The sequence below is a fragment of the Sorex fumeus genome, unplaced genomic scaffold (genome assembly GCF_029834395.1).
Source record: "Sorex fumeus unplaced genomic scaffold, SorFum_2.1 ptg000098l, whole genome shotgun sequence".
Taxonomy (NCBI): domain Eukaryota; kingdom Metazoa; phylum Chordata; class Mammalia; order Eulipotyphla; family Soricidae; genus Sorex; species Sorex fumeus.
The window spans coordinates 85,527,161-85,555,153 of record NW_026606155.1 but is presented as its reverse complement, the minus strand read 5'-3'; the positions used below and the strand labels follow the sequence as shown (position 1 = coordinate 85,555,153).

Below are 27,993 nucleotides of genomic sequence, written 5' to 3'. Positions count from 1 at the left end.
TATTATCATCTTAAAAAGATGACCAAAATGGAATTGCTCTCATATTTTATTTTATTTTTTTATCTCTTCCAGGTTATGGAGGAGGGGAAGATAAAAGATATTTCTAAAAACATAGATTTCTTTTGATTTCATGTGTTTGGATACTTGAAGATTATTGAAGACTGCTTTTTGGAATCAAACAGAATGGATCCCAGTAGTGACTACCATTTCCTCAACCAGATTTTATGGAGAAGGGTGAAACTTACATTGGTTTGCGGCATCTTTGAAGGGGTGCTCCAGCATGTGGACCCTAACAGGATCATTGTCCTGAAAAAAGGTCTCTATTTCTCATACTCTTCTACCTTTTACTGTGGGTTTGGCTGTGGCTGGGTTTGGCTGTGGCTCTGGGCTTCTTTAGCAACTGAGAGGAAGACATTTTTCCTATTTTAGGAAATGGTGGTAGGAAGGTTAGCATGTTACTTTCCCTGACAGAGAACCATGAATGTATATTAGGTTAGTTCCTACTTCTCTTCTTTGTTGTTTTTTTTTTGTTTGTTTGTTTGTTTGTTTGGGGGCCATAGCTTGCACTGTTTGAGGATACCTCCCAGCTCAGTGCTCAGGATCCACTCCTGCTGGTGCTTAGGGATGGAACCCAGGGTCTGCCTCCATGCAGAGCATGCATTTCCTGTCTAGCATATTATCTTCCCAGTCCTACTTCTATACTGTTATTGGTATGATAGCAGAAATTTTTATATAGAGGTTTTTTTTGTCTGGTGTTAGGTTATTGTTATTGTTGTTGTTATTTTTTGTTTTGTTTTGTTTGGCTTTTAGTGTCATACCCAGCGATGTTCAGGGGTTACTCCTGGCTCTGCACTCAGGAGTTACTCCTGGTGGTGCTTGGGCAACCATAGGATGCCAGGGATGGAGCCCAAGTTAGCCGTGTGCAAAACAAAATACCCTACCTGCTGTACTATTAGTTTAGCCCCTTATGTAGAGTTTTTAATTGGTCCGTTTTCACTTCTCTTATCTCTTCTTTTCGGGAGGGGGCACACCTGACAATGCTCAGTGTTACTCCTGGCTCTGCATTCAGGAATCACTCCTGGTGGACTTGGGAGACCAGGTGAGATGCCAGAGATGGAACCTGGGTTGGCTACATGCAAGGCAACTCACTGTGCTATTTCTCTGACCCCATAATTGGTCAATTTTTAAAAATTGTTTTTTTTATATATGTCTTGAAATTAAATTAACCATTCTATTAGATAGAATTACTTTTTTACTTCAACAGATATTCACAAAAATAATAAAGTTTTTTTTCTCATGTAAAAAAAAATCCAGGGGTATAGAGGGCGAGAGAGCATGCTTTGCATGCAGGAGACCTGGGTTCAATCTTTCACATCACATGGTCCCCTGAGCATCACCAGACTAAATCCAGAGCTCAGAGTCAGGAGTAGCACCTGAACACTGTCAGATGTGGCTCAGAAAATGAAAAGATGTTTAGAAGTCAGCTACTGAAGCTCAAAAGATGCCAGGAAAAACAAGCTTTATTCTCTGGCTGTACCACCTGAGAAATCATCTGTGATCCTCACAGTCATGGGTCAACCTTGGCACCTTCCCACTACAAATCCAGTGTGTTGTCAAGGGTATGATTCAAGAACAGCATAATGGAAGAACTGGATAGGGCAGAGTTTATGGGAAGGATACCTCTGGGGAACTTCCATGCCTTGTCAGAGTGTGCTCTTCTCCTGGCTTATACATCTGCCCACCAACCTGGAAATGCCAATGTGTCATTTTTATTCAACTAGAACTTGCCAGGGTAGTTGCTAAGGTACTTGTTTTCCTAGCACAACAAATTTCATATTCACAATTAAAACATGTATAAATGACATTTTCGAGATTAGTGGTTTTAGTTAATAATATGAATTCAAATAGTTTTTGTAGGACAGTACCAGGCTTTTGTAATGTTATTGTTAAGAATCTGAAATCCCAGGAACAGGGTAATCATTTATTGATGGCCTTGTGTCCAAGGCAAGGTGCTCAGTAATAGGAGGAAGACATGAAACAGTGTGTACCATCTCTCATAGGGGCATGCACAAGATGCTCTGGAAATAGAGAGCTTCAGCTACTGAAGAGCTAGGAGTGGGAGGGTCAGGAGAGTGGGGAGATTTCCCACAGGTGGAACTGAGGGCAGACTGCATATGGGTGAGTCAAAATTAATTGTATGAGAAAAGTGGAGGAGGTTGCTTTCAACCACTGGTTCTCGAACCTTTATCTGTACATCAGAAACACTTTAAAGGGTTGTAAAAGCAGCTTGATGGTCTCTGCTCCCAGATTTCAGATTCTTAAATTCTGAGATGAGGCCTGGGAATTTGCATTTCTATCTGGTTTCCATGTAATACTTGTGCTAAAGAGAACCACCTTTAGAGAATGATGGTTTTATGAAAAAGTAGCAACTACTACTTGAGAACTGCTTGGCATGGGCACAACCCCTCTTTCACGGGGGTAGAAAAATAGCCCCACATACAAAATGCAGAGACATCAAAACTTGGTATATTCCAAAAACTAAAGTACATGTCCCTATAAGGATGTGCTGAGAGATTACACTGCAGAAATAAGCATGAGACAGATCAGAAGTACCTTACATAGCATAGTGTTTGGGTATTTCTGGAAGCAGTGAGGAACCATCTAAAAGAATTTTAAATAGGCATACTCAAGTAAGATGCTGGAAAATGTTCATACTCTGTTAGGATCCTTGCTCAGTTATTGAAACCAGTTTGCTTCCATTGACTTCGTCAAGTGAGAAGTTGGTCTTCTCCAATCAAGGAAGGTGTGCTGGAACTGTAGTGATAGTATAGTGGTTAGGGCATTTGCCTTGCACGTGGCCAAGCCAGATTTGATTCCCAGCACACCATACAATTCCCTAAGCACTGCCAGGAGTAATTCCTGAGTGCTGCGCCAGGAGTAACTCCTGAGCACCCCTGGGTTTGACCCCAAAACAACAAAACAAAAACAAATAAAATAAGGTGGGCTTCCATCATTACATGGGGCTTAAAAAACCCACTGTCATATGATGGCTGAAGGAGATACAGACAGGAGGAAGAGGGGAAAATGGCAGGGGTGGGTGGAATGTGTGCGTGTGAATGCTTTTTCTAACTGAAGCAGTCTTCTATAAAGAGGCGTCCTGGGGTCTAGTGGAGCCCCTGCTCTTGGCAGGGGAGATAGCACACGGCTAGTGTGACTTGAGGGTACTAACTAGACGAGATAGACAAGTAAATGCCACATACTTGTTTGACAAAGCATTCACTCTAGATAGGATATGTTGGTATCATTTTCTCTAGTTTTTAATTGCACATTTTATGACATTTATGGCATCTATACAGTTTTAAAATACAACAAATTGGGGCTGGAGCGATAGCACAGTAGGCTTGCACGCAGCTGACCCAGGTTCAATTCCCAGCATCCCATATGGTCCTCTGAGCACTGCTAGGAGTAATTCCTGAATGTAGAGCCAGGAGTAACCCCTGTGCGTCATCAGGTGTGACCCAAAAAGCAAAAAATAAAATAAAACAATTTTTTTTGCTATTTAAAACTCCAATTTAATAGGCAAACATTTTAAAGTTAAAGACTTAGAAATGGTAATTATATTTTGTGATTATAAATTATTATAAAATATAATTATAAAGTAGAATTTTATAATTGCACTTTTAAGTTACTTTCTTAGGAATAATGCTTGAAGTAAAATTACTGAGTAAAAATTATGACTATGACTATTATGTTTTTGATGCACATTTCCAAATAGGTTTTTTTTTGCTTTTTATTTTTTTGGTTTTTAATCATATCCAGCAGTGCTCAGGGCTTACTCCTTGCTCTGTGCTCAGGCAATGCTTGAGGAACCTTAATATGGAGTTGGGGATCAAATCCATGTCTGCCTCATTCAAGATAAGTGCCCTAGTGGCTGTGCTATCCTCTGGCCTGTCCGAATACGTTTTTAAAAGACTTGTGCCTTCTGGTAGAGGGATTGGTATTTGATCATTGTATAATTGAAACCCAAGCACAAAAATTTGTAAGTCTACAACTGTACCTCATGGTGTTTCACTAATAAAAATTTAAAAAAAAAAGGCTTGTGCCTTTTTGTTTTAGTTTTTGTGCCAAACCCAGCTGTACTCAGGGCTTACTCCTGGCTCAGGAATAGGAATCACTCCTGGCAACTAACTCTCTGGCTGTGCATTTCAGTTTTACTAATAATTAAAATATAGTAAGCAGTGGTAGCACTGTAGCACTGTCCACTGTCCTCCCGTTGTTCATCGATTTGCTCGAGCGGGCCCAGTAACATCTCCATTGTGAGACTTGTTGTTACTGTGAATATGAATATGAATACTTCACGGGTAGCTTGCCAGGCTTTCCCGTGCTGGCGAGATACTCTTGGTTGGTTTTTTTTTTTAATGTTAATGTATATATTAATTTTGTTTCCAGGCAGAAAGTGATTCTACTTTAACAGTTTAAAAATTTTTACAAAAAAAGGTTGACATCTTTTACACTTGTCCACAAATTATATGTGCTTTTTGGACAAAGCAGAGAGTTACTTCATGGTGTGTCCTATTGTGAAGGAAGGACTAAAGGAGGGAGAAACTAGTGGTAGGGAAAATATACAAGGAACTTCAGAGGAATAATGATGGAGACGAAGGAAAGATTATGGCAGTTGGAGCTCAGAGTCACAAGTTAGGAGACATAAGGGCAGAATCTAGAAATGCTTTGGAGATGGAATAAACATGCTCATAATTATAGAGACATGGGAAATTATGCCTACATTTATGACTTAGAAGAGCAGGTGTAGAATACTCTTACTAATGAGTAGAAATGGGAAGAAGAGATTACTTATTGGTTCATCTTAGCAGGAGAAGATAATTTCAACTAGAAGATCTTATCGACTCTTAGTTGAAAATGTAGGTTTGGAGTCAGGAAAAAATGATTATCAGGACAACTAGGAAGCAGGGTGATCAATCAAAAAAAAGGAAAAAGAACAAAATAATGTTCCTCAGGGACTTTCGGTGTATGGGAACAAGCAGAGGTGGAGAGGTAGTTAAGGAGACAGGAGGGACAAATCAGGGAAGCAATGATCGTAGTGGTTACAAGAATGAGTATTCGAATTACTGAAGTCTCAGTTTTAATACTGTTGATTTATTTGTGTTTTTAAAGCCATACCTGGTGATGCTCATGGGCTCTGCACTCAGGAATTACTCCTGGCAATGCTTGGGAAACCATATGTGGTCCTAGGGATCAAACCTGGGTTGGCTGCATGCAAGGCAAGTGCCCTACCCACTGTGCAATCTCTCTGCACCCTCGATCCTGACTCTCATTAGTATTATGACCATGGGCAAGTTATTTAATCTCTGTTGAACCTTTTGGAGACAATGAAATGTCTATTACATGATATTACTAGAGAAGTAGATGTAGGCAAAAAAAATTAGCTTGGTGACTGTCTTGATGGGTGTTTCTACTAGCTCAAAGTAATTAACAAGAGAAGAAGCATGAAGAATGCCTTGAAAGTCAAAGGAGAGAGAGAACTGTATTCACAAAGGACACACAGAGGTCTAGTAAGATTAGAATGCAAAGTGCTTATATTGGACAAATAGGCAGTTATTGATCACCAAGCTCGGTAAAAATATATTTGGCGAAATAGTGAGGACTGTTTTGGGTTATGGAGAGATTTGAAATCAACAGCTTCTTGAGCACTTCCAGCTAGAAAAAAATGGTCCCGTATTGTAGATATGACATATAACTTTCCCTAACTCCTTTACCAACCCACAAAATATCTCCATATTTGGGCCTTGAGTTGTATTGTTGTCCCTGATAATTGACATTTTTTAAAGCATGTAACATGTCTTGAAGTGGTACATGCTCTAGATGTAATCTAATTCAATTCTGGTTTTTGTTATTCTAGAGTTAGACAGAGTTAAAATCAGTTGAAATAAATAATTCTTAGCCTCAAGGGCTTTATGTCACTGCAGGAAGATGTTTAAATTCGGTGTTTACTGCTCTTTCAGTTTGCTCAGACCGTTCTGGAGTGTGCTTAGTCTTTGTATTACTTGTTTTATTGCTACTATTTCATAATTTATTGACTCTTCAGTCCTTGACAAAAACAATTTGTGAATTTTTATAAAACCCAGATTTTGGTCACTTTTGAGACACATCACATTCTCTTTTAGGGAATGCTACTTTTTATTAACCAAATGAATTATTCTCTGTAACAGTGAAGAATGTGGAGACTGGTCGAAGTGTCCCAGGAGTGAAGATGTTTTTTGGGCATGAGATTGTAAATGGTAAGTGCTGACATCCCTGATTGCTGGTGGTTGTAGTAATCAACTTGCAGCTCTGCATTATTCCAATATTTGAAATAAAACTAGATGTCATCTTGCCTTTAATATGGCATTTATTTAAAAAATATGGAATTTGTCTGAGTTTTATTTATTTTAAGTATCTTCCTCAGAGGCTAAGAGATAGTACAGGGGTTAATGTGCTTACTCTTGCACATGGCCTGGCCTATGGTCCCCCAAGCTCCTTCAGGATGACCCCAGAACACGCAGGGTATCACCCCAAATCCTTTCTTTCATACAATAAAATGTATATCTAAGAATCAGTAATACATTTTTCTATACTGTTAGAGTAAAAGCAAATAGATTCAGAATCGCTGTGGAATGTTTGGCCAAATTTCCTTTGTGATTTCCAGTTGAACTTTTCAAGTCACTAAACTATTCATGCACCAGCTCATGCAATTGGAAGGGATGTAGCTGCAACTGATGTAAGAGAAGACTCCAAACAGTACATAGTATGAGGGAAGGAAATCAAAGAAAATAAAAAGATTTACCTAGAATCTGAATGACCCCAGAACAAAAAGGAAAAAGGGAACACATGGAGAGTCCTTGTCTTGCTCAATTACCAAGACTGTTGCGTGTAGGGGCTGTGGACAGAGTACTGTGGGTAAGGCACTTGCCTTGCACATGGTTAATTTGTGCACGTAGCGGGTAAGGCGTTTTGCCTTGCACATAGTCAACATGGCCAACCCGAGTTCGATTCCTTTGCCCCTCTCGGAGAGCCTGGCAAGCTACCGAGAGTATCTTGCCCGCACAGCAGAGCCTGGCAAGCTACCTGTGACGTACTCGATATGCCAAAAACAGTAACAACAAGTCTCACAATTTGGTGTGAGATGTTATGGTACTCGCTCGAGCAAATCGATGAACAACAGGACAGTGCTACAGTGCTCTTTAGTTCCCTGAGCAGTGCCAGGGGTGATTCCTGAACATAGAGCCAGGAGTAAGCCCTGAACACTGCCAGGTGTGCCGTGTCCCCCCCTTCCCAATGTTACAAGCAAATACAATATTAGGTATCTTCCGTTCTCTGGGTAATCTGTTTGATTTTGGTTTGGGGCCATACTTGATAGTGCACAGTGGCTACTCCCAGCTCTGTGCTCAGGAGTTACTCCTTGTGGTACTTGAGGGACCATGCAGTTTCAGCTTCCAATATGTAAACCATGAACCCTGGAGAGTCTTTTTTTTTTTTTTAATTCTATTTATAATGAACTAATGTAGGCCTCTTTGGACTAGTTTTTCATTTCCAATTACTGTTTGAGGTACATAGTCAAACTATGGGTGGATGTGGGGAAGAGGAAGAGATGGATAGTTGCTTTAAAGACTTAAAACTATTGGAAGCCATGTGATTATTTTACAGTGGAGTTACTAGATGAAGAGGAACAAGTGAGAGAAAAGGCATCTTCTGTCAGGTATGATGGAATAAGTTTTTCCACTGTGATATTGCCCCGATGTCCACATTATTAGGGCAAAGAGCTTTTACTCTAATTCACTAGCTTCATAATTTCTAAAATAACTGGAGGTGTTAAAAATGGGGAGGGATAGATGGATAGAGATAGAAAAAAATCTTCCTTCTTCAGATGGTACCGTTAAATCAGTCTCAGCAGTGGGTCTGTGGGTCCTTTGTTAAATTGGAAAACCAGAGCCTTTGGTATTGATATGGCAAATTTTATGTATTGCAATAGCTGCAAAGAACAAATTTACACAAATCTTGTTTTGTACACATAGTTTAAAGACAGAAAAAACCAGGATCGAGAAAGTGAAAAATGACCAAAATGTTTGTCAGTCTGCTTCTCCTGCCCCAGAGAAACCTATCACATCTCTACTGAATGATCTTAAATATAGTCCATCTGGTGAGTACTGGCGGCCTGGATTTTCTTGCTGGAAAGAGAGTCAGGCCTGGGGTTGGGGAGGGACAGGGGGAATGGTGCTTGTCTTGGTTAGATCCCTGGCACCACCCCTGAGCACCTCTTGGAGTGAGCCTTGAGCAAGAGCCAAGAGTAGCCCTTGAGAACCACTGGGTTCCTCCCGCCCCCCCACCAAAACTCAGACTCCACGCCAAGGCTCTGAGTTCTCTTAGTTTTCTTTCTTGTAGCTTCAGAGTTGATATAATCCTGAGTTAAGTCCTATTGCCAGTTCTTAGACCATTGCCCCAAGGCTTTGGATTTAAAAATATATAATGTATTTGTTTATTTCATATCCATGTGTGCACTATATACCTGACATTGGAAACATAGACGTGTGGCATCTCTATACTCATTGAGCTTTTGTGCAGGAAACGGATGCTAAAGAAGATACATGAGAATAGGGCTGGAGTAATAGTGCAGTGAGTAAGGCATTTGCCTTGCACATGACCATCCAGGTTCAATCCCCAGCTTCCCATATGATCCCCGAGCACCGCCAGGAGCAATACTTGAGTGCAGAGCCAAGAGCAACCCCTGGGTATCGCCAGGCCAAAAGAAAATAGGTACATGAATACAGTAGATAGTATTCTAGTGATAAATGATAAGAGAAAAAGAATAAAAGAGAAGTATGTGGAGAGATGGTTGGTATCCAGTACAAGCATTACTGAAACAGAAAGCTCTCGGTGAAGGCTGTATGGAATAAAGGGATTGAGGCCTGCAGATTTGTAGAAGAAATGTTTCTTTAGGGAAAGAGGAAATGCAAAGGCCCTCACTAGGACAGTGATAGTCGCAAGTGATCACTCTGGACAAGAACTGAGTGCTGAAAGGAGGTAAAGGGATACACATGATACCCTTTTGGTATTGGTATTGCAAGCCATAATGCCCAGAAGGGAGGGAGAAAGAACAAGAGAACAAATGAGAGGGAGAGAGAAAGTGTCTGCCATAGAGGCAGAATGGGAGGAGGAGGGAATAAGCAGGAGGGAAACTGGGGACATTTGTGGTGGCAAATGTACACTGTGGAGGAATGGATGTCAGAACACTATATGACTGAAACCCAATCATGAACAATTTTGTAACTATCTCACAGTGGATTAAATTTTTTTAAAAAATATACAAAGATAGAGATTTGAGATTTGCAGAATCTTTAAGGACCAGCAGGAAATCAGTATAGCTGGAGCAAGGAGAAAAGTGTTGTAGGAGAGAAAACAGGGTGAGTGGATTGAGGTATTTGTAGATAGTTGAAGAAACTTCAGCTTGTACTCTGAAGTGAGAAGAGAAGCCTGTGGAATGGTGTTTGGTTTTATCCTTTTCCTAATGGCTTAGGGTATTAAGGATCCTCACCCATGTATTTAGTCATATCTGAATATATTTGGTGAAATATTATATTTTTTTCTTATAGAATTATTTTTTGTTCTTGTTATTGTTTTGGGGCCACATCCAGTGATGCTCAGGGGTTACTCCTGGCTCTCCGCTCAGAAATTACTCTTGATGGTTCTTGGGGGTCCATATGGGATGTCAGGAATTGAACCTGGGTGAGCTGTGTATAAGGCTAGCACCCTACCCACAATACTATCACTCCAGCTAATATCTGGCAGTACTCAGGGCTTACTCCAGGCTCTGTGCTCAGGAATTACTCCTGGCTGTTCTTGGCAGACCGTGTTGGCAATATGCAAGGCAAGGGCCCTACCCACTGTAGTATCTCTCCAGCTCCATATATTTTCTCAAAGTCTGTGGTTTGCTCCCTCCCTCCCTCCCTCCCTCCCTCCCTCCCTCCCTCCCTCCCTCCCTTCCTTCCTTCCTTCCTTCCTTCCTTCCTTCCTTCCTTCCTTCCTTCCTTCCCTCTGGGTCTCCCTCCATCCCTCCTTTTTGCCTTCCTCCCTCCCTCCTTCCCTCCTTCCCTCCTTCCCTTCCTTCTTTCCTTCCAAACCCTTGCAAGACTTGTGCTCCAACATCAAGCTATATCCTTGCCCTGCTTTGTGATTTTTCTCTTTAAGAGCAGACATTTCCAATTTTGCTGAGAAAATTTTATCCATTTTTTTCTTTTATAGATTGTGCTCTTGATGTGATGTCTAAGAAAAAATTTCTTTTTTAAAATTAAATTTAATTTTCTGTTTGCTTGTTTTTGAACCATACCCAGCTGTGCTCAGGACTTACTCCTGGATCTGGACTCAGGGATAAGTCCTGATGGGAATTATGGGACCATATGGGGTGCTGGGGACCAAATCCTGGTCGGGTGAGTGTGTGCAGGCAACATCCTACCTGCTGTACTGTCTCTTTATCCTCTACAAGTCCTATTTTAAACTGTTTCGGGGTTTTTTTTTTTTGTTTTTTTTTTTTTTTGCTTTTTGAGTCACACCCAGCGACGCACAGGAGTTACTCCTGGTTCATGCACTCAGGAATTACTCCTGGCAGTGCTCAGGAGGATCATATGGGATGCTGGGAATCGAACCTAGGTCGGCTGCGCGCAAGGCAAACACCCTACCTGCTGTGCTATTGCTCCAGCCCCAAACTGTTTCGGTTTTGATGGGGGAATAGTCCTACCAGTGTCAGGGGGTTCAAATCGGGCTGGGGAGTGAACCCAGGATGCCCACATGCAAAGCCTGTATTCTAGTTCTTTGGGCATCTTCCCAGTCCAAATTCTCCTTTCTTTCATTAGAACATGCTTTCAAAAGTTCAAGTTTCCTTTCTTTCATGACCCAAAAGAGGGACATTTTACTGAATTATCACAGGAAAGGAATATGTCATCTAATAAAATGATCCGGGGGCTCTGTTGTTTACACTCGTTTGACACACCGGTGCTCATAGTGCTCCCTGTGAGCAGGTCTGATGAGAAGGTGATGAAATGGCATCGGACACTTGCATTGCAGCAGAGCAGGAGTTTATGGGTGTGACTAGAGTATTGGGAGAGTGATTCTACTCACATGGGAGAGGAATACAGCTAATGCCATCTTTCTCTGATAGAGGAAGAAGAGGTAACCTACACAGTCATCGATCAGTTCCAACAAAAGTTTGGTGCCGCAGTAAGTAGGCCTCCATCCTTCTCAGTATTACTTCTCTATGGATATCATAATCGTGTCTCCTAGATCTCAGTTAACACCTATAGGACCAGCATGGTGTTCCTGAGTAACAGCTACTTCAGTCCCGAGTAATTTCAAATAAACCTAAGGTTCTAAGGAACTGTTGAGGCCTTGCTTGTAATTCTTTCTGTTGTTGTTTGGGCCACATCCAGCATTGCTCAGGGGTTACTTCTGGCTCTGCATTCAGGAATCACTCTTGAGGTACCCAGGGGACCATATGGGATGCTGGGGATCGGACCCGGGTTAGCTGCATGCCAGGCAAGCACTCTACCGCCTGTAGTATCACTTCAGTCCCCTGCTTGTCATTTTGAGCTATGGGTACTGAGAGACTCAGCATTGTGAATACCTTTCAGACACGGTGATGTGCCCTGTGTGGGGACACTGTTCTGTGCGTGAGGACCCCAGTCATGAAGACAGGAAGTCTTTCACCGCAGCATCACTGGTCACAAAAACTGTCTGGGTTTTCAGTGCTCATTAGTGTTTGGGATAGGAATGATTTATTTTTTATGTAGGAAATAATTTTGTGTAAACTGAACAGAGAATCAGAGGTATTTAGTGTGGCTGAGCACTTTTATTATTTTTTGCATATGTGAGGTCCTGGGTTCAATCCCCTGCACTGCAGGAAAGAAAAAAAAATGGTGTTCAGTGTTATATGACGCCAACTCTAAAGTTTTGCATTAGTCATATTTTGTAAGTTTAAAACATATGTGGATTGGAGAGATATTTGCCTTGGTGCAGCCAAATTCAGATCAATTCCTGGCACCATATATGGTTCCCTGAGCACCACCAGAGGTCATTCCTGAGCATAGACCTAGGATAAGCCCTGAGCATGGCCGAGTATGCCCCCACTTCCCACCCAACCCCACATATACACATATATATGTATGGGGTGTGTGTGTGTGTGTATATATATATATATATATATATATATATATATATCACTTTGCTTTTTTTGCTAGCCATTTTACTTGTTCTATTCATGAGGTTATAATTACATTTATCCCCAAAGATTTTCTTTCTTTCTTTTCTCACCAGATGCTCCACATTAAGAAGCAGAGTGTCCTGAGCGTGGCAGCTGAAGGAGCCAGTGTGTGTCGGCATGGGAAACTCTGTTGGCTTCAGGTAAAGGATGGTTTTGGTTTTGGTTCTTGGGCCACACCTGGCAATGCTGTTTCTTCTGTCTCTGTGCTCAATGATCACTCCTGGAAGAGCTTGAGGTACCCTATGGAGTGCTGCATGCAAAACTTGCCTTTCCTGCCCTGTCCACCGTACTCTCCAACTGCTATAGGGTATTTTTTGTTTTGTTTTGTTATGGTTTTTTTGTTTTTGTTTTTTTTTGCTTTTTGGGTCACACCTGGCATTGTACAGGGATTGCTCCTGGCTCTACACTCAGGAACCACTCCTGGTGGTGCTCAGGTGACCATATGGGATGCTGGGAATTGAACCCAGGTCGACTACGTGCAAGGCAAATGCCCTATCCGCTGCACTATTGCTCCAGCCCCTATAGGGTGATTTTTGAAAAAAAAGCTTTTGGTATTAAAAGCTTTGTAGTTTCCCTCATAGATTTACTTTAATTTTCTTTAAATCCCCTCACCACAGTGTCGATCTTAAAACTTGTTTGATTGGCTTTCCCTTTCTTAGAAGATTTTTTTAATTTTCCAAAGGGAAAGAGCTGCCTTCTTGGGACTGGAGTGATAGCACAGCAGGTAGGGCATTTGCCTTGCATGCGGTCTACCCGGGTTCGAGTCCCAGCATCCCATATGGTCCCCTGAGTACTGCCAGGAGTAATTCCTGAGTGCAGAGCCAGGAGTAACCCCTGAGCATCACCGGGTGTGACCCAAAAAGCAAAAAAAAAAAAGAGCTGCCTCCTTATAGAGTCGCTCTAAGAGATGCCAGGTGTTAAGCTCAGCCCCCATGGCTCTGTTGTTTGTGACTGACAGTGCCACTGTTTGTGCAAATTATTTTCAATCACTCTGCAGCCAGATATATGCTAGAATCTCAGCTAAAGGGTGTGGCCTTGCCACCCCTCAAGAGCATGGCTAAGAAATGCAACTCCTGGTGAGCATGTGTGCAAGCACTCCAACTAAAGGAGTACAGCAGCCCAGTAAGCACTGCGACTCTGTGTGTGGCCCAAAGCAAATAGCACAACTCTGTGTGTGTGTGTGATCCAGGTCATCAAAGCATCAACAGAGAGAAAGGAAGAGGGAAGATAAGTACATTTCAAAAAATAATAATAAATATCAAAGAAATCTAAAAAAGCAGGGTTTCCCTCTTCACATTTGTGCCTGTGTTATTTGTTGTCCCTTTAAACTGCTAGATGGTAGGGATCTTACCAGTAATTTTATGTAATACCTCACACAATCAGGCATATGATGGAACTCAGAGATAGCATTTCCTGTTATCAGCACTGAAATGCCTTTTAGTCCCTCTAAGCCTGTAATTCCTGAAGAATCAGAATGCTGTTGTGAGAGTGGAAAAATAGCATGAAACTTGGAAACATGAGAAAGTGAAGGACCAAATTACCAGCTTGGCTTTATGCTCTTGTTTGAGAACCACACTGACAGTCTTTTTTGAAGATTTAGATCAATTCCAGTATGCTTGCCCTATGAATGATTGCCTACTATTTTATATTTTTGTTTTCTGGGTTACATCTGGTGATGCTCATGGATCACTCCTGGCAGGCTCAGGGAACCATATCAGGTGCCGAGGATCAAACCTGGGTTGGCTGTGTGTAACATAAGCGCCCTACCCACTGGACCATTGTTCCAGCCTCTTATTGCCTTCTTTATTTATTTATTTCAATTTAATTTTAAATTTTAATATTTATGAATTTGTTCACAATAATTTATTACATTTAATATTCCAACACCAATTCTACCACCATGAATGTTTTTACCCCAACCTCCAAAGCCTCCAGAGCCTGAGCCTGCCCCCAAATCAGGACCTGGGCACCAGTAGCATCTCCATTGTGAGACTTGTTACTATTTTTGGCATATCAAATACGCCATGGGTAGCTTGCCAGGCTCTGCCATGCAGGCAGGATACCTCGGTAGCTTGCCGGGCTCTCCAAGAGGAACAGAGGAATCAAACCCGAGTCGGCCACGTGCAAAATGCCCTACCCACTGTGCTATCTCTCCAGCCCAAAAAAGGACCTAAATAATTTATTTTGTATTGCTTATTATGAATAATCCACTGAAAATGATACAAAAAGTTTCCTTAAAGGGAAGTGTGTGAAGATTGTTGTATTTCACTCAGGAGCCATTGATCTTGGTACTTGTATTGGTACATCAGTGTTGTAGAGTATGAGATGTCACGCAGCCATAAATGCCACCATGCACTCCAATAATTCCAAAATTTTAAATATGGTGATACAGTACAGCTGAGGTTAATTGATTTTTTTTTTTACTAGACTTTGGGGTCCGGAGGCATCTCTGAAGCATGTTGCACTCTTCAGAGAGGTTTATGTGAGTCTCTGGGTCATGGCCATTAATGATCTCATATAATGCCAGAGGCAGTTTGTGGGTATGACTGCCAGGCAGGAAGCACAGAGAGTTGGGGGAAATGTTGCCCATTCCTGACTCCGTGCGAGCCTGGAGATTTTGATCACAAGTCCCGCATACCTAGGTTTTTCAGGAGATTCGCTCATGGGTGAAGCTCGTCTGAGTCTGTGGAAGTCAGCCAAGAGCATGGCAGTGATTGAGTTCTGGAGGTTTTCAGCTGCCTGGGCTCTCTTGGGACAGATGGGGGAACTCCCCGCCTGACTCTGGGTTGCCCTGGATGAGACTGCCTGGCGTGGAATACAGAGACATCTTTTATTGCCTACTTTAAATGTCAGCAATTTAAAGGTTTTAGCACATCCTCTTTGATCCTGAGGACCCTTTTGAGCTTAATCCTCCTCCTCCTCTACCACGCTTGTCTCTATGGTCTTTCACAGGTGGCCACCAATAGCCGGGTTTACTTATTTGACATTTTCCTTTTGGGAAGTCGTGCTTTCAACAATGGACTTCAGATGGTATTAGAAGATAAAAGAATTCTAAAGGTGAGTGTGTGAGCTTATTCCTCTATTAATAAGATCTACAACTGTGTTCTAACACTGTGTTTATCTTCTGATTTAGGTTATACATGACTGCCGTTGGCTTTCCGATTGCCTCTCTCATCAGTATGGAATTTTGCTGAATAATGTTTTTGACACACAGGTACATGGAAGAAAACTGGATTTGAATCAGGGTACCTGGAGCTGTAGAAAACACGCTTCATCTTATGAGTGATTGAAATCTTTCCTTTGGGGGTTCTCAAATTCTGCCCATTTTGCTAGTAAGATTTTTGTAAAATGGGAGTACACTTTGTGAACCATGAAAGCTGTTCAGAAAAACTATTTACTAGTCTGAACCTCCCCCAGTCCCCCCCTCCCAATTCAGCTCTGGACTTTGTCACATGAAAAGAACCATACTTGATAGCAGTGGTTTTCAGTTGCCAGTGCTCAGGCTGCTGCTGAACCACAGGTATATTTAGAAGGCTGATATGACACTTAGTGTAAGAGGAACAGTAGCATGTTATGGTTGAGGTACACATATGATACATGTACATGTTCGGTAAAGCTAGTGGCTAGTTTGACATCTAGTTTAAGGATGCAGGTTGCTGTTGATATGCCCAAAAATCTTATTCTTGTCCCCCAAATAGCTGAAGTCATTTGCCTCTTACCTATAGAAGCCTAAAGAAACGAGCCTACTCTAAACTATAGTAGCTATTAAAGATGATCTGGCTTTCTGGGTTAGCCATGAGAACAGTGAAACAACTAGTCTTCGTTAGGTTTTTCTTTAGGTTTTTCTAGTCATCTATGTTCTTCTTGATATATTTAGTGAATTTGCTTCTAATATCCATTTTTAATTTACTTTGTGAGTGGTTTGAGATAGGAGTCCCATTTCCTTCCTCCCGTCTGACCAGTTTTTTTACAGTAACCATTTGTTAAAGAGGCCTTCTTTGCTTTACCTAATACCTAGCTCCCACGAATGAATGAACTGTCCCAATATCTGAGAGTCTATCTCTGGACTTTAATTCTATTCCATTCGTCTGTGAGTCTGTCTTTATTCCAGTTCTTCAGTCCATTGACTTCTGATTGAAATTTTCTCATACTTTCATACTTTGTCTTTTCTTGTGGGAAGTAACTGCCATTGTCCTCAATTGATGTATTGATCATCCTTCCCATTGACTTTCTCATGAAGACTTTGAAGTCTTCATCAGGGACATGAGAGAGAGCTGTTCTGTGCGTAGGGCTTCTTTCTGAACTTTTATCTTTCTTCGCTAATGCAAACCAAATCCTCTGCTTCTTCATTATGTTTGGAGCAGTGCAAGGGCTAAGAGTCTGAGTTTCTGCAGGCCTGGGTGACAGTTTCCTCATCTACCCAGAAACTGGTGTTGAGTTTATTGTTTGTGATGACCTGCTCTAGTGCTCTGCAGTTAACAAGCTTCAGCCGCATAAGTCTTAGGTATGGATCCCTAAGAATGGACAGACATTCTACCATTCTACAGCCCAGAGTTTGCTGAACTATGGCTTTGGTGTCACTCTCCCGTGAATTTGGGTTGCAAACAGGGATTTGTGGCCAGGAGTGTCTAAGTGGAGCTGTAAACTCCTAGCAGCCCAGAGAATTTGTACTTGCCTGGCTTGGCTGTTTGTCAGGCTCACTTTGCCTGGAATCATCCATTAGTTTAACCCCAAGTTCAGACAAGCCTGAACTCTTGCCCGGTGTTCAGTTGTTCAAATAAAAAGCAGACAGTGATTTTCTGCTGCTCGCTTCAGGCATTCTTCCTCAGGGCCTGGAGTGATAGCACAGTGGGTAGGGCGTTTGCCTTGCACGTGGCCGACTCAGGTTCGATTCCCAGCATCCCATATGGCCCCCTGGGCACCGCCAGGAGTAATTCCTGAGAGCATGAGCCAGGAGTGACCCCTGTGCATTGCCAGGTGTGACCCAAAAAGAAAAAAAATGGCATTCTTCCTCAGCCTGTTTCAGATTGGGGCTGCTTTCATTTCAGCCCAGGCAGGCAGGGCTCACCCAATCCTGTTAGCTTGGAAGGGCAGAACTTGCCTGTGGGATGCTGCCCATAGATGAGTGCTCCCTGCAGGCTCCCTGCTGAGGCTGCTGATGTTTACCTGCTGCACCTGCTGTGATCCCCTGACCTAGCCAAGTTGTTGCCTCTAGCTCAGGTTTTGTGAGGGTAGAGTTTGAAAGGGTAAGGCCGAGTCTTTTGGCTCTCCACTTCCTCTTTCCCCAACCCCCATGGGGCCTGTTAGCAGTTCCAGTGGCCTCTCAACTCTGAGCATGGCCACTACTCCTGTTCCGGCAGTCACTGAGCATGCCATAAACTTTCTCAGCATGCCTGGAGGGTTCTGTGTTTAACTTTTGTGATGTTTGTTTGTTTGTTTGTTTGTTTTGTTTGGGGGCCACACCCAGCAGTGCTCAGGGCTTGCTCCTGGCTCTGAGCTTAGGGATCACTCCTGGTGGACCAGGGTGCTTGGTGCTGGGTGCTGGGTGCTGGTGATCGAACATAGGTCGACTGTGTGCTGGGGATCGAACTGTGTGCTGGGGATCAAAGATAGGTTGACTGTGTGTAAGTACCACTCTGCTACTGCTCTGGCTCCTGATTCCTATTTTTTAATGTGGCTTTGCTGAGGGATTCTAGGAATACTCTCAGATTATTTCCCACATTGCTCTTTAGGTATCAGCTTATAATGAGCTTTGTGCCACTTTTCTTGTTCACATGTCCTAGTTCCTCTGTACATCTTTCAGGCTCTTTCATGACACAGGTGTCTTTGAGAGTTCAGGGTGTTAGAAGAGTGGCTTGTTGTGCCCTGAAGGATTCTTGATTAGACCCCAGTTATATTGTCTAACGAAGCCATTAGCATATCCTCCCATACTATTCCTTTTATCTCTCCATAGTGAAAACCCCAGGAACTTTGAATTTTACTTTACTTTTAACAAATTGTATTAGTCTCCCCCATGCCTCCTCCCACTATTGCTATTGTAATAAACCAATACAAATGGAGTGCCTTAAAAAAACACAGATTTATACTCTTACTCTTCTCATTAGGTTGGTCAGTGACAACAGGGCTGGTTTCTCCCAGAGACTAGAAGGAGACTTTTCAGCTGCTGGGGCCTGACTTCTCTTGCAGCTTCTCTTTTCAGAGTGCCCCACTCCCATCTCTGCTCTCCTACCCGCGTCGCCTTCTGGTCACAGTAAAACCCTCCTCTGCTCCCTCATAGAGGAGCATTTGTGATGTGGTTCAGGGGCACATCTCAGAGGTGGGAAGCCCTGCTTCAACCCCTGCTAACCCCAACACCAGACACAGTAAAACTGCTTGTGATTACATTTAGGGTCCAGCCAGATCTTTCAAATTAATCTTCCTAGCTCAGGATCACGACGATCATGACCATCCTATTGTTCATTGATTGCCTCGAGCGGGCCCCAGTAACGTCTCCTTCATCCTAGCCCTGAGATTTTTTAAAAAGTGCCATATTCAAGGCTCTTTCAGGGTTAGGAGAATGAGACCCATCATTGTTACTGGTATTTGGCATATTTGGTACACCACGGGGAGTTTGCCACACTCTGCCGTGTGGGCAGTTTACATACAGTAGCCTGCCAGTTTGTCCAAAGTAAGAATGAGATAATAGGATGTCTCGCGGCCGCATTTGCGGCTGCACGCTTCCAGGAGCTGGGTTTTATAGTCGCTAGGTCTTGGCCATTGATGGGATTACATGGGGCCAGGGGGCCAGTTGGTGGGTGTGACACCTGCCTACTGGAATATGGAGGATCTGGGTGGAGGATGCTCAGCCCCGATCCGAGCAGGCTTGGAGATCTCAGCCCCAGGACCCGCATGCCTTTGTTCCTCTGCCAGTACCTTCATGCGTGTGGAGAGAGGTCTCAGCATGGTGGTGGCTGGTTCTGGAGGTCTTCGGCTGCCGGAGCCCTCATCAGGGCGGGGAGGGAAACTCAACCCGCTGCCCTCCAAGGGGCCCCTGGCTGTCCTCGCCTAGCTCAGAATGCTCCACTTAATCACCAGTACAAGTGTATTTACATATAACGGGGTTCCGGGGTTAGGACACAGGTGTCTCTGGGGGCCTTTGTTCAGCCTACTGCACACAGATAATCCAGTCTTTATTGTATTTTTCCAAAGTTTTTCCAAGACTTTGCTGGAGTTACTATTAATCCAGATTGTTGAATTTTATTCTTTTCCTACTTTCAAAAGGCACAAAGAATAATAGCCAGTCATAAAGTAGGCAAATTTAGAAAGTGGAAAACTGTATAAGATATATTAAAGTTGGTGATCTTTTGCCATTTCTCTAATCTTTCAAAATTTGAACATTAAAATTTTCTCTTTTTTCCCTTCCTTTTCCCCTTTTTCTTTCTTCCTGCCCCTTTTTCCTGTGGACCCCGTGATCAAACACAGGTGTGTGCTCTGCAGAGCTACTCCCCACCCCAGCAGCCTCTTTTTTGTTGTTGTTTTTTTCATAACTAGAGATTGAACCATTAACCTTTCATGTGGTGGCCTGGATAGTGGCACATTGTGTGGCTCTTGGTGGCAGTGTCACCAGGATTACTCTTGGAAATGTGGGGCACTGTTGGGGATCAAATTCACAGCCTCTTTTTTTGCAAGATGGGTGTTGTACTAAGAAACCACATCCTTGAGCCCCAACTTAAGTTTTCTTTTCTTTTTTATTTTATTTTTTTATTTTAATGAATCATCATGAGATACATTTACAGACTTACAGACTTTCATGATTGCTTTCAAACAATGTTCAAGTACCCATCCCTTCACCAGTGCCCATTCTCCAACCCCAATTTTTCCAATATTCCTCCCCCCACCCCCACCCCTTCCCACCTCCTGCCTCTGTAGCAAACATAATCCTTCTTACTCTCTTTGTTTTTTTTTTTTGGGGGGGGTGTTATGGTTTGCAGTATAGGAAACAAGCAGCCATCATGTTTGGTCCATAGTCTACTTTCAATATGCATCTATTATCCTGAGCGATCCTTCCAACCATCCTTTATTTAGTGCTCCTTTCTCCATCCCAGCTTCCTTTTCCCCCCCCCCGACACATGATTCTTTTGTTTTGTTTTGTTTTGTTTCTGCGCCACACCCAGTGGTCCTGAGGGCTTACTCCTGGCTCTACACTCAGAAATCACTCCTAATGGTGCTCAGAGCAACATATGGGATGTCAGATCGAACTCAGGTCGGCTGCGTGTAAGTCAAGCACCCTACCCGCTGTACCATCTCTCCAGCCTCCCAACTTAAGTTTCCTTGATGGAAATTCTGCATCATGAGGGTTCTTGGGATAAATGATAGACATTTCTCTAAATATATTTATGTAATTGGCTGGGGAGATGGCTCAGAGAGTGGTATAACACATGCCCTGCATGTGTAGAACCCTAAATTTGATCCCTGTTGCCACATATCACCCATAGTACCACTGAGTGTGTTCTGGGTAGCCCCAGTATTGCTGGGCCTGGGCAGAATCAGGCGTGAGCACCAAAACAGTGGGCTCTGCCAGGCTAAGCAGCACTGGGAATGGCCTTCCAAGCCCTTGAGCATTACTGAGGTGCCCCTATCAAAATAGACTAAGTATACTTTTTTTTTTTTTACTCATTTTTGCCATGAGCTAGTTCTCTATATTCTTCAGACTGACTTGTTTGGTTTTTGTTAATGCCACAGGTCGCAGATGTCCTTCAATTTTCCATGGAAACAGGTGGCTTTCTCCCAAATTGCATCAGTACCTTGCAGGAGAGCTTAATCAGACACCTTAAAGTAGCCCCTAAATATCTCTCCTTCCTGGAAGAAAGACAAAATCTGATTCAGGTGAGTATTAGTGGATAGCATATGTGACGCTTGTTTTTCAAGTCACCAGGCTTTATATCAAGAAACAACTGCCCATGTAAGTATATGAGTATTTCCAAAATCTGACTTATTTCCAATGGGAACAGTTTGTTTATAGATTCATTGCTTAAATCCAGGCTCCAGATTGGGTTGGTTATCAATTAAAAAGTGCTCTGACGGTGTGGGTGGGATGTAGTTCAGTGTTAGATTTTATGCGCCTCATGTGTGAAGCTCTGGATTTGATTCCAGCACCAAAAAAAGAAGCAACAAAAAAGACACCAAAATAAATCTTCTAGTGAAAGAAGGGGAGATTTAGTTGGGACATATGATTCAAGCTGTAGAATAAAAATCATCCCCAATTATTTTTCATGCGTGAAGGCTTATTTCACTCATTTCCCGATGGGTTCGCTTACATCAGGACCATATGGTTACAGTTTTGGCCATGTAGACAAGTCTTTTGCCTCCAGATTTCCCCCCCTGGCTGAGGAAACTGGTTGGGCAAGTGCTTCAAGCCACAAAGCCACTTTTCAGACCCTCTCACTGGGCACCACAAACCCTAGTACGGCCCTGATCACCCCGAGCATGTGGCAGCTCTGGGGATTGAGCTCACGACTTTGCACTTGCCAGATAAATAAAGGCTGTATGCCACAGAACAATTTTCTGGGACCTGCCTTCGTTTTTAATGAGAAATATTAATCTCTGTATCTCAGTTCCTCTCTGTCTCCCTGTGCTTCTCTGTCTTGCTCTCTCTGTCTCCCTCCCTGTCCTTCTCTGTCTTTGTTTCTCTGCCACTCTCCCATTTCCCCTCCTTCCTTTTCTCTCCTCTTCCTGTATTATATACACCCACTCAGTAACCACACAGAGTGTCTTTGGTTTGTGTGTGTGTGTGTTGTATTCTCAGAAGGCTAAGTCTTCTAGGGTTAAACTTACCGTGGATGAAAATGACAATAACAGAAGGGCAGGAGGGATAATACAGTAATTAGAGCGCTTGCCTTTCATGCCAGCCAATGACTTATTGGTTCAATCCCCAGCATCCCATGTGGTTACTCAACTACCATCATGAGTAATTCCTGGGTGCAGAGCCAGGAGTAACTCCTGAGCGTTGCCAGGTGTTGCCAAAATTAAAAAAAAAAGAAAGATATTAACAAAAATAGTCTTTTAACTTAAGCAGGATTTGAAGTTACCTACCTTCTTTAACATTCTGCCTCCTATACCATTATTTTGCTGTCTAGGAAAATCCTGAGGTGTGGTTCACACGACCTCTTTCACCTTCATTGCTGAAAATTTTGGCCCTGGAAGCTACCTACCTGCTTCCCCTTCGCCTGGTGCTCCTGGATGCAATGATGTCCGACCTGACCACCCTGGTGGACGGCTACCTGAACACCTACCGCGAAGGCCCCGCCGAACGCCTCGGGGTCACAGAGGTAGGCAGTGGTGGGTCCAGGGTTGGCTTCTGCCTCTCAGTGAAGCCCCACATTCATGACTGCAGATTGCACCAACTTGGTGATGAATAAGTTAAAGTTTCACTCCATCTCCATATGCCCTTTTTCACAATATTGATTTATGTTTTCAAGAATGTTTCTGTCAAAGAATGGGTGAATTTCGGATTTTGTTAGTTGCTTTCTAAAGCCAACACCATACAAGAACATAGTAGAACAGAATTAATAGCTAGAACCTTGCCCACAACCTGGTTCTTTGAGGTTTTTTTTTGTATTGGTTCTAGAAATCCATCCCAGGGCCTCATACATGCAAGGTTGGTGCTCTACCTCTGAGCCACATTCCCAGCCACCACAGCTTTTGTTTTTTGGGAGGTCAAAGCCACCAGTGCTCAGGGTTCTGTGCTCAGGGATCATTCCTGGTGAGCTTGGGGAACTGTATGTGGTGCTGGTGATCCTACCCAGATTGTTCACTTGCAAGGACAGCACCTTACCCGGTGCATTATCACTCCAGCCTACTTTTTTTTTTTATTTGATGTTTTGGGGGCCATACCTGTGGTGCTCAGGGGTTACTCCTGGCTCTGCACTCACTATTTTTTTTCTGCTTTTTGGGTTACACCGGCAATACACAGGGGTTACTCCTGGCTTATGCACTCAGGAATTACTCCTGGCGGTGCTCAGGGGACCATATGGGATGCTGGGAATCGAACCTGGGTTGACTGTGTGCAAGGAAAATGCCCTACCCGCTGTGCTGTCGCTCCATCCCCTCTGCACTCACTGTTTTTTTTTTTTAATTTTTATTAGTGAGACACCATGAGGTACAGTTGTAGACTTACAAATTTTTGTGCTTGGGTTTCAGTTATACAATGATCAAATACCCATCCCTCCACCAATGCCCATTTCCCACCACCACGGATCCCAGTATCCCTCCCACCCCCCAACCCCCATCCCACCCTGACTCTGTGGCAGGGCATTCCCCTCTGTTGTCTCTCTCCTTTTGGGTGTTGTGGTTTGCAAAAGAGGCAATGAGTGGCAATCATGTTTGGTCTATAGTCTACTTTCAGCATTGGTAGCACTGTAGCACTGTCCTCCCGTTGTTCATTGATTTGCTCGAGCGGGCACCAGTAATGTCTCACAACAAATTGTGAGACTTATTGTTACTGTTTTTGGCATATCGAATACGTCACAGGTAGCTTGCCAGGCTTTGCCATGTGGGTGAGATACTCTCGGTAGCTTGCCGGACTCTCTGAGAGGGGCGAAGGAATAGAATCCGGGTTGGCTGCGTGCAAGGCAAACACCCTACTCTTTGTGCTATCACTCCAGCCCAGATCATTGGTATAATAATTTAAATTAGATTATTAATATACTAATAATAAATACTTGGAGATGCTCAGGGCTTACTCCTGGTTCCTGGTGGTCCTCACTCCCAAAGTCGGGATGTTGGACATCAAGATCCAACATATGGGATATTGGGTATTGAGTCCAGACTGGCCCCATACAAGGTAGGCACTTTACCACTGTACTATCTCTTTATCCCCTGTATAGTCTATTTTTTAACAAATTATAAAGGTAAAAGGTAAAGGCCCTCCCGTTGATCGTCGATTTGCTCGAGCGGGCCCAGTAACGTCTCCATTGGAGACTTTGTTGTTACTGTGTCTGGCAGATCGAATACTCTCGGTAGCTTGCCGGGCTCTCCGAGAGGGGCGGAGGAATCGAACTCGGGTCGGCCATGTTAACAAATTATAAGCTAAGAATAATTTTCACAATTTTAAAGAATTTTTAAAATAGAACAGAAAGTAAAAGAAGAAAAGTATGTATCAGATATTATTGATACACACAAGGCTGAAATATTTAATATTATCTGATACATATAAAACTATGTATCAGATATTATTGATACCACAAGGCTGAAATATTTAACATTTGGCCCTTTACATTAAAAGTATTTAGGACTGGGAGCCAGAAAGATAGTAGAGTGTACACTTCCTTTGCACACAGATGACTAGGTTCAATTCCTGACACCCCATGTCGTCCCCTGAGCTCTGCCAGGAGTGATCCCTGAGCACAAAGCCAGGAGTAATCCCTGAGCACCATTGAATGTGGCCCAAAAGCAAACAAACAAAAAAGTAGGCAGTTGCCGTAAACCATTCTTTTGGGGGAATGGAATTCTATTCTTTAATAGGACTTTATATTTGTGTTTTCAAAAGTAGAAGGGAACCCCTTATAACTCACACCATTCTTTCATAAGCTTCCAGGGCAAGTCATTCTTATTTAAGAATATTGGGAGCTATAGAAAGATAGTACAGAGAGAAGATACTTACCTGGAAAGTGAGCCAATCTGATTTGATCCCTGGAACCACTTATGGTTTACTGAGCACTATCAGGAATCATCCCTCAGCACTGAGCCAGGAGTAAGCCCTGAGCATCTCCAAGTATCCCTCCACTCCCCAAAATAAGTAATTTGGTATGAAATACTAGCATCGTTGGTATGAAATCCTCTTAAATGAACTATATTTTTATTTTTAATGTGTCACTGAATTTTTATTATGATTTAATTTTCCATTGTAGTAGAGCTAAGGCTTATGATTGTCTCATAAATGAAAGCATTTGATAGTATTCTACATGCATTACTAAGTTGGGACATACATATACTTGATATAACAATAACAAAAAAGTGACAAAGCATTGCCTTAAGAAGCAAGATTGGGGCTGGAGTGATAGCACAATGGGTAGGGTGTTTGCCTTGCACGCGGCCGACCCGGGTTTGATTCCCAGCATCCCATATAGTCCCCTGAGCACCACCAGAAGTAATTCCTGTGCATCACCGGGTGTGACCCCCCCCAAAGAAAAAGAAAAGAAAACACTGAAAACATCCCCATTAATATCAAGAATAATATATAAAATAGTGATTATGACCACTACTTCAACTCTGAATACTATTAACCAATGAAATGGTAAATTTTGTCTCCCCAGCACCATCAAGAGTGATCCTTGATGCTGAGCTGAGAAACTTACTTTCCACTGAGTAATACACGCACACACACACACACACACACACACACACACACACACCACTGTGGATTCAAAGTACTTAAATTACTCAAAACTTCTTACTTTCCACTGAGTAATACACACACACACACACACACACACACACACACATACACACACACACACACACACACACACACACACTGTGGATTTGAAGTACTTAAATTACTCAAAACTTCTACTACTGTAGTTGAAGACACCAGAGGGTGCTATAAGAACACATATAAAGACTCTCCATTGCCCAAACTGGGTAAGCATAGTAGCTGGGAATATAAAAAGCATATTCAGAATTTTAATTGTTGTACATCTGTGTTCATATAGTAATCTTGGGTTCATATAATAATCTCTTCATCTTCTTCTTTCTCCTCCTTGCCCCCTCCCTTCCTCTTCTTCCTTCCTACCTTGTTTCTCCTTTCTCCTTCCTTCCTTTATAGCCTACATGTATGGAGCTTCCAGAGGAATTACTTCAGCTCAAGGACTTCCAGAAGCAGCGCAGAGAGAGAGCTGCCCAAGAATATGAGGTGGATGCACAAGGACTCTTAATAAGGACTGTGCTACACCCAAAGAAAGCAGTGACAGAGACCTTGGGGAAAGAGGAAAGAGTGAGGGGCTTCTTGCTCTGTAAAAACTCCTTGTTAGACAAAGCTCCAAGTTTTACGTCTCCCGAGGATGTCGAGGATGTCGGTTTGCTGACAGGAGCATCTAAGAGTAAGCTGCCTCCAGCAGAGCCGCAGCCGCCACCTCCCCTAAAGGGAGACTCCAGGGAGGAGGCCAGTAATAAACTCACTCCTCCTGAGTCTGAGGGGCTGGAGGATCCAAGTCTGCCCCAAGAAGAATACCTAAAGATATCCAAGCATGAATTTCAGACAAATTTATCTTTAAAACAGGAGATAGAACAGTTACTGATGGCAGAAAACAAAGAAAATGTAAAATGCACCAAGCAAGATGTGTCCAGGACTTTTCCCCTTCCTCCGGAAATTAGAGGGTCTCCAAAGGACACCTTCCCTCCTTTCAGAGAAGCTTTGCTTTCCACACTTCCTCCCTGTCCGGCCCTGGAGAAGACAGATTCCTGGATGCCTCCTCCAAATCTTCCCTAGAGATCTGCTGCCTGTTCTTGAGGTCTCAGAGGTGGCCCATTTCCCGGCCTTTGTGGCCTTCCAGATTAGTTCTCCATCAGCCACAGGCTTCCGGGGAAATTGCATCTACTTGCTGCTTATTGCTATATTCTTGGAATTCGATTGGAATGGGAATTAAGAAGTTAAAGAAGAAGTAAGTTTTCTGATTATGTCACCGTGCAAAAATGTTCCCAGTGGCCAGAGTGAATTATTTCTCATAAATTGGGTTTAGAGAATTTCAAAAGGAAAAGTCTTGTTTAGTGTTTGCAAGAATCTATATTTTAACATTTTAGTTAAAATGTGGGGTTTTCTTTTTCAGTTTGAAGGGGGTTAGTACAACTCTAAATCACAAGTTTTAAAAAATAACAAGCTGTAACTTTGTCCATACTTTTTTTTTCCTTTTAAAAATATTAACACTTGTCAGTTATATCGCATTAAAAGAGTAAATATTGTTTATTTTTAATGTTCTCTTGTGTCTTAGTCAAATAGTAGCTTATGTTATAATGGGAACCAATATCCCGATTTTAATTCCTTTAATACCATTTAATTTTAGAAAGTTTTGTCTGTTTTCCTCACTAAGCAGAGGTGTCTTTTTAATATTATGTGAGTAGTCTTGTCTGTTATGTAAACTTGAAGTTTGATTCACCTGTTTGAAGTCAGTGGCCTATCCTAAGGGAAAAGCCAGACAGCGTGCTCTGCCTTCTAATGCTACTTGCACTTTGCACACATTCTTTTGTGCAGAAGAAACAAGCCTGTTTTAACCCTATCTCTCACTTTTTCTAATTGGGTCAAGGTAGAAATAAGTATGATTATCTAGGCCTGGAGTCTAAAAGTCTTATCATTCTATGGACTTGATTACTTACTGCACCTGGGGGAAATATAGGGAAAGTCTCTGATAGGGCACATCCTTATCTTCATTAACCCATCCTATTTGAGCTCTAACAAAAGCAGAGCAGTTCCTTTCTCAATTCTAGAGTCCAGGTATAGTCTAAGCTTAAGATAAAAGCAAAACCAAGAGTAGGCAACTCAGCTGTGCAGCGATTCTGCCTCAGTTTGTCCTTCATTTTGAAGGTCAACTTGGAGCCAAGGTGGTTTCTGATTTGTCTTGGATGAATGCATTTTCAGGTTGAGACCAGAATGTGATCAATCTAGGGCATGAAAGGGCATGAATTCCTGTGAAATTCCTTGAGTTGCTTTAGCTTCT

General features: G+C 42.7%; 1 protein-coding gene across 1 annotated transcript; it reads left to right on the top strand.

Moving 5' to 3' along the window:
* Nucleotides 1-101: 101 nt before the first annotated feature.
* On the top strand, nucleotides 102-27,160 carry EXD1 (exonuclease 3'-5' domain containing 1). Its single transcript, XM_056134158.1, has 11 exons — nucleotides 102-316; nucleotides 6,228-6,296; nucleotides 7,702-7,753; nucleotides 8,070-8,194; nucleotides 11,207-11,265; nucleotides 12,358-12,444; nucleotides 15,257-15,361; nucleotides 15,438-15,518; nucleotides 21,026-21,169; nucleotides 22,420-22,611; nucleotides 26,109-27,160. Exons 1-11 carry the CDS (start codon nucleotides 184-186, stop codon nucleotides 26,769-26,771), a joined length of 1,710 nt encoding a protein of 569 aa, XP_055990133.1. The 5' UTR covers nucleotides 102-183; the 3' UTR covers nucleotides 26,772-27,160.
* The last annotated feature ends 833 nt before the right edge of the window (nucleotides 27,161-27,993 follow it).